Raw genomic sequence first — 15,710 nt, 5'->3', positions numbered from 1 at the left:
TTTGAAGAACACTGTATTCAAAACGGCACTCATTTGACTTCACTTATTCATCAAGGTTGTCTTAGTCAGAGGTTTCTTGAGTCTCTCAAAAATAACCAAAAAAATGTTTTCTTTCAGGGTCAGGGCCCCCCTCCACCACCACTATTAGCTCAGCCTCACAGCGGGGCAGCAGGACTAGGACTGTATCCTGTCCTCTGGCAGTACCCCAATGGAGCACCGTCGTCCTACCCACCAGGACTCAACCTGCCCCCAACAGCCAAATGGGTTCACCCTGAAATTTCTGTTAGTGTTAATTCCGAGGCGTCTCTCAGGAGGGTATGTATAATTCTGTCAGCCCAGTTTTGTAATTTAAAATGTACGTTTGTACATATGCAGTTATTTTTTTACTCTACAATTTCTCACTCATCTTCAATTGCTTATCTGGGATCAGGTTGTGGGGGCAACAGCTCCAGCAAGGGACCCCAAACTTCCATTTCCTGGGCCACATTAACCACCTCTCACTGGGGGATACCGAGGCATTCACAGGCCAATGTGGTGATATAATCTCTCCACCTAGTCCTGGGTCTTCCCCGAGGTCTCCTTCCAGATGAACGTGACTGTAACACCTCCCTAGGGAGGCAGACAGGAACATCTTACCACATGCCCAAACCACCTCAGCTGGCTCCTCTCAATGCGAAGGAGCAGTGGCTCTACTCCAGGCTCCTCACAGATGACCGAGCTACTCACTCTGTCTTTAAAGGAGACACCAGCCACCTTCCTAAGGAAGCCCATTTCTACCCCTTGCACCCGCAGTTTAGTTCTTTTGGTCATGACCCAACCCTCATGACCATAGATGAGAGTAGAAACAAAGATTGACCAGAAGATCGAGAGCTTCACCTTTTGGCATTCTCTACCTGGAGTAGGCAGTCCATCAGTTTCCTGCTGAGAACTATGGCCTCAGGTTTAGAGGTGCTAATCCTTATTCTAGCGGCTCTTGGCTGTGAATCGATCCAGTGAGTGTTGGAGGTCACAGGCCGGTGAAGCCAGCAGGATCACATCATCTGAAAAAAGCAGTAATTAGACCCTGAGCCCACCAAACTGGAAACCGTCCTACCCCGGACTACACCTCAATATCTTGTCCATGAATATCACAAACAGGATTGGTGGCCAGGTGCAACCCTGGTGGAGGCCAACCCCCACCGGAAAGTAGTCCGACTTACTGCTGAGCATCCAAACACAGCTCTCGCTTTGTGAGTACAGAGATTGGATGGCCCTGAGAAAGGATCCCCTCACTCCACACTCACACAGCACCTCCCACAGTATCTCCTGGGGTACCCGATCATAATCCTCCTCCAAGTCCACAAAACACATGTAGACTGGATGGGCATACTCCCAGGCACCCTCCAGTATCCTTGTGAGAGTGAAGAGCTAGTCGGTTGTTCCACGACCAGAATGGAACCCACATTGTTCCTCTTCAATCAGAGGTTCCACTATTGGCCGAACCTTCCTTTCCAACACGCTGGAGTAAACTTTACCAGGGAGGCTGAATAGTGTAATGCCCCTGTAATTGGTTGAAGTCAGTGGTGGGAACAGCTAACCAAAAAGTTAGCTTCAGTAACTGGTAATCAGCTAACTGAAAAGTTACCTTTTTTTAATGCTAAACCGATAAACTGCCTAAAAACTTATCGGAAGCTACAGATAACCGATAACTTTAAATTTTGCCTCCCATATGCTCTCAGCTACTAAGAAGCTGATTTTCAGTTTAAACGCCGCCGAAGCTTCTAATAGAACCAACGGCGATCACAAACCCAAACAGCCAATGAGCCAGCTTCTCTTTGTACGCTCTGCCTCCTGCTGATGGAAAGCGTCATTTACCCTGACAGGATACAGTGGTCCCACGATGAGGCAGAGGTCTTGAAATGGAAAGCAGGTTTGAATTATGGTTTTACTTTAAAAATAAAATTATTCTGGATAGAATAACTACATTAATGTAAACTCTTAAAATGTACAAAGTGATATATAACACATATCTGTTAATTTTAATATAATGCACTAATTCTGAAGATTTGAACATTCACACACAGATCCCCAAAGGGGATTATGGGTAACTAAGCCTCCACTCATACTGATTGGTTATTCATTCATTCTATGTAAAAACCAACACAAGTGAATCTGTGTAACGTGTTGGTGTTTACAAATAAATGTGCTTTTGTAAAATATGTCATTTTTTTCATTTGTATAAAAAAGAAAGGAATTTTCAAGATCCTGCAATACAGCGCCTAAGCTCACGCGTGATGACATCACCACTCTATCCGGTTAGGGAGACAAGGTTTCTTTCAATAACAAGAACTGTCAAAAAACTTTCTCATGTGTGGACTGGATGGAGTTGTGTGGCGATGGGAATCGCCTTTTGAATTGTTGCCTAACGATGTCAGTCGCACAAAGAAATCAAATAATAGCAGGCCTGGTATTTTTCTGGCCTGAGCCAGATTTCCGGCTTTTGGATCCGGATGTATGCAGCGGAGGTGACAGGTTGCCATGTAATCCCTCTGGAAGGACGCGTTAAATAAAGTCCAACACATATTCAGTGGCAGCTTCACCACCAGAGAGCCTCGTCCACAACAACCACAAGAAGCTGTCACTGATGTTAAAGGGGGCAACACACGGTATTCAGAACAGGAGGATGAAAACTTTTGATCAGGGTCATTTGGGTAGTTTCTGTTGTCATTGTGATTTTTAAAAGTGTAAACACAGTTGTTTGACAATAAATGGCTTCACCCTGTTATGTGTCGGACGCAGCTCGGAGAACCGACCAGCGTTTGAAGGACCCAGTATGAAATAAGCAGAGCACGGTTCAAAGGCTAACTGAATTTAATACATAACAGTGATAATATAACAACAAAAGGTGCGGCCTGGCGTGGTGCGCTCCCAGCAGCGCTAACGGTCCGGAGCCAGAAGCTGTTTCGGACCCAAGGACCCCGCCGACACCCCCCAGGTGGCCGCAACAACCGAGTCTGTGAAAGAAGGAACCATTATGTGAGTCCACACTCTACACACAGAACACTTAAAGGTGTACAAACAGCAAACACTTCCTGGCTTGATTACTGATCAGCTTCCCAACCTGCAGGCATGGAACAATCAGTTCACAAAACTCCACTGCAGTGAAAGCTGATACATGACTAACATACAGCTCAATACAATAAGGTGTGAGGGACACCACATTTACTGACTGTATAAATGTTAGTCACAAAATCTAACGTACCTCAGGAAGTGTGCTGACGAGCGTGAGACCTCACCCCCTCCTCTTTCACAGACTGTGCATCAAACCTGGACGTTCTCAGCATCCGCTGCTGATGAGATGGCTCCCAAGACGACGATCTCACCCGTCTGGTCACAAGGTCGAGTCTCTGGCAAATACACACTGTGCACTCCAGTCTTAAATGCCAACATGTTCCAATCCATCCAGATGCACCACAGCTGTGAGTCCTGACGAGTCGCAGGTGATCAGGGTGAGGTCCTGACAGCCTCAGCAACACAGCCACTCAGTCCCAAACGTACGCCACCTGGGAGGAAAACCAAAAAACAGAAACAAACCGGCAGCCAGGCCCCCCCAGCCATATAACACACCCATCCACAAACCATGAGTGGAAAAAAGAGTTTTTGTGTTATCATTCATATACTCTTAAATATGGCAAAAAACAACAACAACAGAAAAAATTGTCAGAGTATATACATTTTGAGCACAGCTGTAAATTTGCATTGTTTTACAATTTGTGGAGCAGATGTGTAACCTGATCATTTCTGTATCTTCATAACTTTATCTTCCAATGGTAGGAGATCAACCTCTAAGTTTTATCTGACTAACTCTTAAAGGTGCATAGTTCAAGTACATGTCCTGTGGTGTCTCATATAGTGTATATGGTACTTTGCCCACCAGGCTGCAGTGTTGAAAATCATGTATTTATTTCAGTCACAGCCGTCCATAATGATCCAGTGGCACAGACTGACACTGTGGTTCTGGTTTCTGTGTGATTCATTCTGCTGCCTCACACAGGAAGGTGTATTACTGTTGATGTGTTGTGGGTGTGCAGCAGGTCCTCTTCAGGCTTAACACCTGCACACTCAGACATGCTGCTCCTCTCACGGCTTTGAAACTGTTTGTCTGTCCAGAACACAGCCGGTCCATGGCTCCACCAGGCCGCTGGCAGCACTGGTGAAGGTCTTGCGTTGTTGAGCCACGTTCCTGTTCGACCAGCCAGCGCTGATGCCCACTGCACACCTGCCAAGATCAACGCTCGTGCGAGCCCGTCGCTGTCAAAGGAGGTTCATAAAGTGTGAGTGTGAACACTGATCAGTCACATGTCAAGTTCTGAAGAAGTTGTTTAACAGCTACTTTATCACACTAATGCAACTCACTGACTGAACTGAGAAGGAGCTGCCAGTGGGGACGGACCCATTTTGTTTCCTGGCTGAAGTGCACCAGCAGCTAAACTTACCAAACACATGCAGTGATGTGAACATTTTGTGCCCACTTGAGCTTCTTTATGTTTGAATCCTTTACTACAACCCCAGTTTCAATGAATTTGAGACATTGTAGAAAATGTAAATAAAAACAGAATACAATGATTTACAAATCCTCTTCAACCTATATTCAATAAAATTATATGGTATTTGATTTTGCCAACTTCTGATTGGCCCATTCACCACTTTCTGAGCTGTACCACATGCCGAGTTGACCGCTGGTGGAGCCGTGTTGACCGCTGCTGGTACACCTCGTGTGCAGCGTAGCACTAGCCAATCAAGCAACGCATTCTGTCGATAACGAGTAATCAGATAACGCGATACAACGCCTACTTTGGCCCTCTTCGAGTTGCTTCGTGCATCATCATGACGACGCCATGTACACAGTGCAGTAAAAACTAAGGGCACAGGAAAAAAAAACGCTGCTGGCTGCAGCAGCTCCTCAGTCTTCTCTCACAAATGTGTTTAAATACACTCCATAAAAGTCCTGCTCACAGACTGATTGCCAGAGACAGGACATGTCAACGTTCAGTAATAAGTCCAGACATCTCCAGTCCACTCACAGATGATTTGTTCTTGCGCACACATGTGAACAATTAAAAGAAAATAAGGCTGCCTGCGCTCCTCGCTCTCTGCAAACTCTTATCACTGTGTCAAAGAAAGGACATAAGTCCTGCTCACAGAGTGATTTCCAGAGACAGGACATGTCCACATCAAGTATAACTCTAGACATCTCCACATTTACTCACAGAAGGTTCATTCGCGCGTGCATCTCGCGGACAAAGTAGGAAAGATAAACTATAACAGAACTCAGAGCGCAGACCTGCAGCTCAGCACAAGAACAAATCAGAACAAATCAGGGTGCACAGTCTGTCTGCAGCCAAACTGTGCACTCTGACTTCTCTGTGCAGAGAACCTGCAGGCTGCGTTCTCACCTTCTCTGTGCCCCCTGCAGCGCGCACCTGACGCAGACATTCCTACGTCATCATGATGCAACAGGAAGCTCGAGGTAGCCCCGGTGTGAAAGGGGCTTTAGAGAGTGTGCTCATTAAGTATTTTGGACCTGTTGGTGCAGTATGACAGTAATAATAAAGAGTTGAAACTTGAGATTGATTTTTCAGTTTTAGTATGTTTGACAAACTCCCAGTTTTCTTGTTTACCATATAATAAAACAGTTGTAGACTTTTGATTTCGGTGTACCTGTGATTATGCGGACCTGGTCAGGATGAGGTTCACCGAGGCCTTGGCCTCATCAAAAGTACACATCATCAAAAGTCTGTAGTTGTATAGAATACACCACAAAGACAAGATATTTAATGTTCAAGCTGATAAAGGTTACTGTTTTTGTGCAAATATTTGCTCATCTTGAAATGGATGCCTGCAACACGTTTCAAAAAAGCTGGGACAGTGGTATGTTTACCACTGTGTTACATCACCTTTCCTTCTAACAACACTCAATAAGCATTTGGGAACTGAGGACACTAATTGTTGAAGTTTTGTAGGTGGAATTCTTTCCCATTCTTGCTTGATGTACGACTTCAGTTGTTCAACAGTCCGGGGTCTCTGTTGTCGTATTTTGTGCTTCATAATGCGCCACACATTTTCAATGGGCGACAAGTCTGGACTGCAGACAGGCCAGTCTAGTACCTGCACTCTTTTACTACGAAGCCATGCTGTTGTAACGTGTGCAGACTGTGGCTTGTCATTGTCTTACTGAAATAAGCAGGGACGTCCCTGAAAAAGACGTTGCTTGGATGGCAGCATGTGTTGCTCCAAAACCTGGATGTACCTTTCAGCATTAATGGTGCCATCACAGATGTGTAAGTTGTCCATGCCATGGGCACTAACACACCCCCATACCATCACAGATGCTGGCTTTTGAACTTTGCACTGGTAACAATCTGGATGGTCTTTTTCCTCTTTTGTCCGGAGGACACAACATCCATTATTTCCAAAAACAATTTGAAATGTGGACTCATCAGATCACAGCACACTTTTCCACTTTGCGTCTGACCATTTCAAATGAGCTCGGACCAGAGAAGGCAGCCTCTTTCACACCGGGGGTGCTCCCGGCTGCTCCCAGTTGTGCCGTGCATCATGACGACGACGCGTGGAAAAAACTCAGTGCCGAGACGATGCAGTTTGGCGCCACAACACGCGAGGGGCGCAAAGGAGGAAGCAAGTTGGGCGCCGAAAAATTAAACCTGTTTCATTTTTTTGGCGTCCTGTGCTCGACGCAGAAAGGAAGTGGTTCCAGTGCAAGTCGGGGCAAAGAGGCTTTACTCGACGTGACTCGAAGCCAATTTATGATTCCTGCTGTGTTCCATTGTTCCTGCAGTATAAATCACGCAGGATTGTTGTTATACCATGTACTTAATGCAGTAAAAACTACACGCTGAAGAAAAAAATGCAGACTGATTGCCAGAAATATCCAGTAAAATGTCCGGACATCTCTAGTCCACTCATGGACGTTCATTCACGCGCGCACATATGAACAATTAAGAAATTAAAAAAGTCTGGCTGCAGGCATTAGTTCCTTGTTCTCTGCTCAAACTCTTACATCACAGTTAAAAAAAGGACAAAAAAGGACATAAGTCCTGAGACAGGACATGTCAACATCAAGTACAACTCTAGACATGTCCGCATTTGCTTGATGGTCTGTTTGTGCACGCGCGTGTGCGCCGTCATGACGCCACAGGGAGCAACTGGGAGCAGCCCCGGGGTGAAAGGGGCTTAACTCTGTAAAGCGCTCTGCAACTTTGTCTGAAAAGGCGCCATGCAAACAAAAGGTTGTCTTCTTCTTCTGCATTCAGCTGGTTGGTACATGGTGCAGACATTTGCTCAGTAACATCTGAGCTCACAAAGTAATACCACTTTCTCCATTTGTCCTCATAATCTGATTCTTTTAACCTAATTGAGAAGGTTAATTTCTCCATCTGAGAAATGTTCTGTATGATATTACTCCATTGAAGCTTGTAGGTTTGAACCACAGTCTTGTTATGACCTTCTGTGCTACAGTTAATAGTATTTTAGTGAGGTACTGGTCCTCCCCACGTACTTCATTTGCAATATTTCCCAAATACATCAGTACACTCTCTTGGGATACTACATCCAAGGATCATTTTATGACAACATTGACAGATGTCCAGAATGATTGAATTTTAGGGCAAGTCCAGAAGATGTGGCTGTGATGTGCCTCAACACTACCACATTCTCTCCAAGAAGCTTGCTGTTTACTCTTCAGATGTGGAGTAATAAAAACGAATCGCACACTTCCAATTGAGTTTGTAGACTTCTGTAATAAACAAAAACTTTGGTACCAATCCTCTTCTGATATTGTAACATTAAGTTCTCCTTCCCACTGAGCTTTTACATAGAGTGTTGGATGCTTCAAATTACTCATAAGACTAGTATAAAGTCTGGAGATCATTTTGGTAATCTTTTGGTGGTAAGCTCCACAAATGATTTCAATAATTGGATTAAGCCCTGAGATTCGGCCTTTCTAATTTCTTTATTATAATAGTCCCTCTGTCAGGGTTTGAGTTTTGTATTACCAGGGTTTTGATTTGTTTATTCTCTTGTTGGTATTTTTCTGCTTGGGTCTCTGTCTCTGTTTCTCTTGGTTCTTGGTGATGGGTGCTTCTCTCACTCTCTGGCCACGCCCTGCTTCTGGTGCTGATTACTGATTACCACCTGGAGTTATATAAGCTCACTGGGTGGTTTTGTCCCTCGCCAGTTTGTCGTGCCTTGTGCCTTCATTCCAGCTGTATACCTGCGTTCTTATTCCTGCCTGCCTCATAGTGTGTACCTGACCTCCTGCCTGTTGCCTTGACTATGCCATTTTTTCCTGATGATTTCTGTACTGCTGTTTTTGATGGACTGCCTACTCGTGTACCGACCACTGCTATCCACTTCAGTAAAGCCTTCTAAAAATCAGACCTCTTTGTTTGAGCCATGCATTTGTGTCCTACCATTACTGACCATCCCGCCTGATGCCCTCAGTTGAAAATACCTAAACAAATCCTGATTTTCAAGTTGAAATGTGTCTTTGAGTTCTTGAAAACTCCTCATTTTATTGTTTTTACTAGCCACACAATAGGCTTTCAAACTCTTACTCATCCATTCTTTAAACACTGAGTCATGTGTCCCTGGCCTGAAATCCTCATCTAGGGCAATCCACCTCAGTAATTTTTGATTAGTTTTTAATTTTAATTGTTTTACCAGTGAGAACCATATCTCTAATGAGAATATAGCGTCTAATTTATTTCTTAGAGAGTTGTCCAAATGATTCTCTTCAAGAATACTTGAGTTGTCCAAATGATTCTCTTCAAGAATACTTTGAATCTTATAGCCAGTTACACGTCTCAGTATCCTTCCACCGTGCTTCATAAGTACTATCACACCAACAACATAAAGGTCTCAACTGTGCAGCTTGAAAATACAGTTTCAGATTCAGAAGAGACATTTCCCGTCTATCTTTTGGTAGCTGAAGTGTGGACAGGCGTATTCTTACCCTCTTACCACCCCATATGAATCTAGACATCATTTTGTCCCATGCTACAAATTGTTTTGCTGGTATTTCGAATGGCAGCGACTGAAACAAATACAGTCTGGGCACTATATTCATCTTCACCACACTTATTTTACTAGGAAAATCCAGTGGGTAGGTGGGCCATTTCTCCAAATCCTTTTGTTGTTCATTATTAAGTCATTAAGTGGATTGTAGTTAGCCACATAGAATAATTCTGATGATTTGGGTATGTTAACCCCTAAGTACTTAACTGTTTTAGCTTTCCAATTAACATAAAATTTATTCCTAAATTCCCCTTTGAGTTTGTAGTTAAAGTGGATGATTTGTGTTTTTGCTATCTTCTGTTTGTATCCCGAATATGATTTAAACTCCGCCAATAGTCCCATGAGCCGGGGGAGAGAGGTGTCCAAATTGCTAAGATACAACATTACATCGTCTGAAAACAAACCTATTTTATGCACTTTTTCAGCTGTGGTAATCCCTTTTAACGTCTCATCTTGTCTAATCGCCTGAGCCAATGGTTCTATATACAGACTAAAAAGCATACAGCTGAGGCAACAGCCCTGCTGCGTCCCTCTGCTCAGTTCAAAACGGTCTGACAGGGAGCTGTTTACCTTAATCCTCGCTGTGGGTTGTTGATAAATTGCTTTTATAGCTTTTACTGATTCTGCGTTAAATCTAAAGCTTTCTAACGTAAGGTATAGAAACTCCTATTGTACTCTATCAAGTGCCTTTTCTGTGTCAAGGCTGATAAAGGCTGGACTTATTTTTTTCTCTATTAATTTTATGTAATAAATGTATTGTTCTTCTAATATTGTCCTATGTTTGTCTACTTGGTATAAACCCACATTGGTCTTCATCTATTAAATTGTCACAAATGTTTCTAATCTCTTTGCAATAATTGAGGTGTATAGCTTGTAATCCATGTTTAGAATAGATATTGGCCTATAATTTCTACAGTTTTCCCTGTCCTTGTTTTCTTTTGGAATCAAAGACACAATAGCTTCTTTCCAAGATGGGGTTATCTGACCTTTCTTCAGTGTCCAGTTAAGACATCACAATGGGGTTATCTGACCTTTCTTCAGTGTCCAGTTAAGACATCTTAATAACAGTGGGTTCTGTTTATTATGAAAAGTATGGTACCACTCAGTAGGGAATCCATCGCTGCCTGGGGTTTTATTTGTCTTTAATCTGCTGAGTGCCTTGTTCAAGTCTTCCATTCTAATTTTCCTTGTAATGGTTTTATTTTGCATTTCACCAGTGCTTGGAAGATCCACTGACTATAAAAAATCCTTAATTGCCTGCTTATCTACTGGGTCCTGTGAATAGAGTTTGTTATAGTGTCTTTAAATATTTGTTCAGTCTCTTTTGGATGATTCACTGTTTTCTGTGTGATAGCGTTTCTAATTTTGTGCACAGCTGCATCTACTTGTATTCGTAATCTCCGAGCCATCAGTTCTTTTATTTCTACTTGTATGCATTGGTCCTTTTTTACTCTAAACGTCTGTTCCAAATCCTTCAAATTGTTAGTCAGGTCTTTGTATTTTCTATTCTAACTCTTTCTAGGTGTGCAGTCAATGTTATTAATTTCGCTCTTAACACAGCTTTCAAAGAATCCCACAGTATTAACGGATTGTCTTCACCATTGTCATTGTCTTTGAGAAAAGTGTCAATTTCCTGTTCTGTGTCACCAACTTTTTTTTTTATTGTTAAGGATCCCAACATTAAGGCACCATATTGTGTGTGTTTTTAGGAGTATCTGCTTGGATAGTCAAATATATTCAATCAATAATATTATATTCAATAATATCAGTCAATCTGTAACAATTTTCGTCTAAAAAAAAATCAATTCTGGAGTGAACTGAATGGGGATCTGAGTAATGTGTATAATCTCTCTGTACTGGGTGGAGAAACCTCCAAGCATCCAGTAAACCATTTTCCTCAAGGCTGCTGTTTAGAAATTTTGGCAAGTGCTTTTTACTTTTATTTTGACTAGTTGTATCCAAATTGTTATTAAGAATTATGTTTAGATCCCCACCACAAATACAGATACCTTCCATCTCTTATGAAATTGTATCAAAAAAGTCTTTGAAAAATAGTTTATTGCTGTCGGGAGGTGCATAAACATTAATAAGAGTTGCAATATTATCTTCAAGTTTACTCCACCATGACATAATGGTCTTCTTTATCTTTTATTTCCTTGTATGTCTCAAATTTCACTAAGTTTGATATTAAAATTGCTACGCCTCATTTCTGACAATGGACATAGGAGTTATGGAAAATTTTTCTGTCCCAAAATTTTTTTAAATTTTTCACTCTCCTGGGGTGAGAGATGGTTTTCCTGTAGAAAGATTCAGTGTGTATTTTCCTTCTTAATTTTCGTCATTACCTTGACCCTTTTGATTGGCTTGCCCAAACCGTTAACATTAAGTGACATTGTTTTAATTTTCTGTGACATACCTTAAGATGATAAAACACTATGCTCCTCCTCCACAAACCTCCAGAAAATACAAATAAGAACATCAACAGACCAAAGAACAAATTACAAAACACTCAAATAGAACAATTGACTTCCAAAATGGGGTAAACTGTATACCCACCAAGTCTTTATTCCCAGTGTTGACTGGGAGGGAAACCTAGCTTTTGCTGAGGGCCCCTTCTGGCCATAGTGATTACTCCCTTGTGAGTTTCACCCATCGCAGATCAGAACTGTTGTTTACCCAGTAGTACAGCAATTTAACTATTGAGGATACATTTTAATATTTCCAGCTTGTTTAGTCTCTTTCTCTCCCACTCTGCGCTGCCTGGAGCCCAACAGACGACAGCATAGAGTAGAGCTAAGGCTACAACAGAGTCGTAGAAGGTCTTAAGCAGAGGCCTGCTCACTCCAAAGGATCTCAGTCTCCTCAGGAGGTGGAGGCGACTCTGGCCTTTTTTGTACAGGGCATCAGTGTTGAGAGTCCAGTCCAGTTTGTTGTTGAGGTGAACACCCAGGTATTTGAAACTGTCCACAGTCTCTATGTCCTCCCCCTGGATGTTCACCGGTGGGTGAGGTGGTGGTTTCCTCCTGAAGTCGATCACCATCTCCTTCATCTTACTGGTGTTGAGACACAAGTGGTTGCGCTCACACCAGTCCACAAAGTCTGTGATGACCGAACGGTACTCCAGCTCGTTCCCCTCAGACACACGACCCACAATGGCGGAGTCATCAGAGAACTTCTGGAGGTGGCAGCTGTCTGTGTTGTAGGTGAAATCTGAGGTGTAGAGGGTGAAGAGGAAAGGCGAGAGGACGGTGCCCTGGGGGGCTCCGATGCTGCACCTTACTACCCCAGACTGACATCCGCACGTACTGTGGGCGGTCAGTGAGGTAGTTGATGGGCCAGGCGGCGAAATGTCCATCCACTCCTGCGTCCTCCAGGTTCCCCCGCAGCAGCGCTGGTCTGATGGTGTTGAAAGCACTGGAGAAATCAAAGAACATGACTCTCACAGCGCTCCCGCTGGTCTCCAGGTGGGTGAACGCCCGCTGCAGCAGGTAGATGACAGCGTCATCTACCCCGATGTTGGGCCTGTAGGCGTACTGCAGCGGGTCCAGGATGTTGCTCACCATGGTGCGGAGATGAGACAGGACGAGCCGCTCCATGGTGTTCATGAGGTGGGAGGTCAGGGCAACTGGTCTGTAGTGGACTGCTTCCTTGGCGTGCGGTGTTTTGGGAACTGGGACCACACAGGAGGTCTTCCACAGGGTGGGGACCACCCCCAGGCTGAGGCTCATGTTGAAGATGTGGCTGAGGACCTCATAGAGCTCATCTGCACAGGTCCTCAGCAGCCTCAGGGAGATCCCATCAGATCCTGCTGCTTTCTTCTGCTTCAGCCGCAGGAGCTGGCCTCTCACCTCAGTCGGAGTCACAGTGAGGGGGAGGGGGAGGGGGGAGCTGAGTTGTGAGCTGAGGTGGTCTGGTGCCGAATACAGTCCCGGGAGAGGAGGGACAAAGTCCGGGGTGCAGTGGAGGTGGCCAGGGGGAAGAAGGGTGGGGAGTCAGAGGGACTGGAGGGCTGGCTGCTGGAGACGTGTGGAGAGCTGGGAACAGGCAGGGGGGCAGGTGTGGAGGAGCCAAAATGGTTAAAGTAACTGTTTAGCTCCTCTGCAAACTGAGAATCTCAATCTGCAGTCCTGCTGGCACCCTGTCCAAATCCGGAGGCAATCTTGAGGCCTCTCCACACATCCCTGATGTTGTTCCGGGCAAGCTGCTCCTCCGTCTTCCCTCCATACACCTTCTTGACTGCATGGATCTTCCACTGGAGCTCCTGTTGGACTCTATACTGCTCCTCTCTGTCTCCCGTGTTGAAGGCCCTCTTCTTCTGGTTCATCAGGACCTTCAGCTCGGGGGTCACCCAGGCGTGGTTGTTGGGAAAGCACCGTACCCTCCGGGTGGGCACAGTGCTCTCCACACAGAAGTTCATGTAGTCAGTGACACACTGAGTCAGGCTGTTGATGTCTTCTCCTTGAGAGTTTTGAAACATGCTCCAGTCTGTGGTTCTGAAACAGTCCTTCAGCCTTTCAGTGGCCTCTTCAGTCCAGAGTTTCACTGACCTTTTCTGCACTGGCTCTCTTCTTACCCTGGGTGTGTATTGGGAGAGCAGGTAGACAAGGTTGTGATCCGAGCATCTGAGCAGGGGGAGGGGGGGCGGAGTTGTAAGCGTCCTCCACATTAGCATAAAAAAGGTCCAGTATTGTATTGCCCCTGGTTTTACACGTGACGTACCGGGTGAAAGTGGGGAGGGTGGCGGAGAGGGAGGCGTGGTTAAAGTCCCCGGTGATGAGGAGGAGAGAGCGGAGGTGTTGTCTGCAGCCGTGTGACTGTACTGTGGATCCACTCACAGGCAGCGTTGGCGTCTGCAGAGGGAGGAATATATGCGCAGAGCGTAACCACACTTCCAAACTCGCATGGGAGACAATACGGCCTCATGCTCACCGCGAGTAGCTCCACGTCCGAGGAGCAGATCTGATCCTTCACGTGAACATGAGCTGTGTTGCACCATCTCTCACTCACATAAACGGCGAGCCCTCCTCCTCTTTTCTTCCCACTCTCCGCCAATGTCCTGTCCGCACGGATAAGTGTGAAGCTGTCCATGTTAATTAAAGAGTCCATTACATGTTCATCCAACCACGTCTCCATGAAGCACATGAGACTGCAGCCCTTATACAGCCTCTGGAAACGGGTTAGCGCTGCTAGCTCCTCAATCTTATTGTGGAGAGACCTTACGTTCCCCATGACCACAGACGGAATATAAGTTCTTCTCTGCTTTGTCCGGCCATCCCTGCAGCCTCTCCGTCTCCTTCATATGTCTGCAGGTATGTCCAGGTGCTCAGGATAGTGGGGACCCGGCCCACTGTACATAGAGTCTCTTAGTCCAGGCAGCTGATCCCGGCTGTAAACAATGGGACGTCCGGAGCCGGAGACAAAGGGATTTCCCCGCGCTGTCTCAAAAAGTGCTGAAAGAAGCAGAAAACAAATCACAAGAGTTACAAAAATGGGTTTCCCATATGCACAGGGTACCACCCACTGCAAATAAAAACAACAAAACACTATTAAAAAGTATTAAAAATAGCGAAAGTAGGAAAAGAGGGGGCAGAGCTGAAGTAACAGGCAGCTGCATCGACAGCGCCATCTTGGGGGGAAAACAAAAACATTTTGTGACTATGAATGATTATGAAATTAGTCCTGCAGGTATGACTGTTAATTCAGGCTTGACCATGTTTTCAGTCTGAATCCTTGTGCATTGGACTTTTCTAGAACTTTATTTTATTTATATACTTAGGTATTTCACAAACAATCACTGAAATTTCATTCTGCACATGATCTTTAGGAAGAGGTCAATGACCTTTCTTTCATGACTGCACTGCTTTGGAACATCAAACTGATAAACAGAACATTAAAACTTTTTTGTCCTATCTTAGGATAGGACAAAAAAGTTTGACTTTAGAGTCAATAGTAAACTTCCCATTTGTGACCAAATTTCACTTCTGGAAAATCCCCATGGATTCTGCTGCTATTGTTGGCACACCATGAGGGATCAACAGCTCTGAGCATTTTCCAAAATGTACGTGGTAATATGTGGTAACTGCTTTCACTGAGTAGCTAATGAATAGCCTAGTTCAGAAGGGCTTTTGATTATCACTTCATAGCTACACTAAAGTCTTTCACAATAGTAGAAATGAGAAATGACCTAGTCAGTATGGGTCTGTGACTTTCATTCTGCTGTAGTACTGTGGATATTTCCCTCCAGTACTCTTGTAAATGTAAATAAGTATACTAGTATTAAGGTTTGCTAATAGTTTGTGCAGTAAATAGTTGATGTGTATGATATATATCATTGTATGTATATATACATAAGTCTTTCACAGTAGTAGAAATGAGAAATGGCCTAGTCAATTTCAGTAATTTTCATTCTGTTGTAGTAGTGTGGATATTCTGTCCAGTGCTGTACATATGTTAATACGTATATTGGTAGTTAGGTTTTGTTTATATGTACTTTATACAGTGAATAGCTGGTGCATATAATATATAGAATTGTATGTCTCATATTCAGATTGTTGTTGCATCACTCACTCACTTGGTCACTCACTTCAACAAGATGTCCTGCAAGAAGGTTTGGATGAAAACGGAAACAGCGAAGA

The 15,710-nt window shown here is 44.2% G+C and overlaps 1 protein-coding gene across 1 annotated transcript in view; it reads left to right on the top strand.

Moving 5' to 3' along the window:
- Window positions 1–15,710, top strand: part of jmjd1cb (jumonji domain containing 1Cb) — a 651,485-nt gene that overhangs the window by 332,310 nt on the left and 303,465 nt on the right. Inside the window, exons 10-11 of the mRNA XM_034165192.1 lie at window positions 118–315; window positions 4,150–4,313. Of these exons, the coding sequence (XP_034021083.1) occupies window positions 118–315; window positions 4,150–4,313 (362 nt within the window). The remainder of the gene's footprint in view (window positions 1–117; window positions 316–4,149; window positions 4,314–15,710) is intronic.

Source organism: Thalassophryne amazonica, unplaced genomic scaffold, assembly GCF_902500255.1.
Source record: "Thalassophryne amazonica unplaced genomic scaffold, fThaAma1.1, whole genome shotgun sequence".
Taxonomy (NCBI): Eukaryota; Metazoa; Chordata; class Actinopteri; order Batrachoidiformes; family Batrachoididae; genus Thalassophryne; species Thalassophryne amazonica.
The sequence above is the reverse complement of the archived record's forward strand: the minus strand, read 5'-3'. Positions and strand labels throughout refer to the sequence as shown.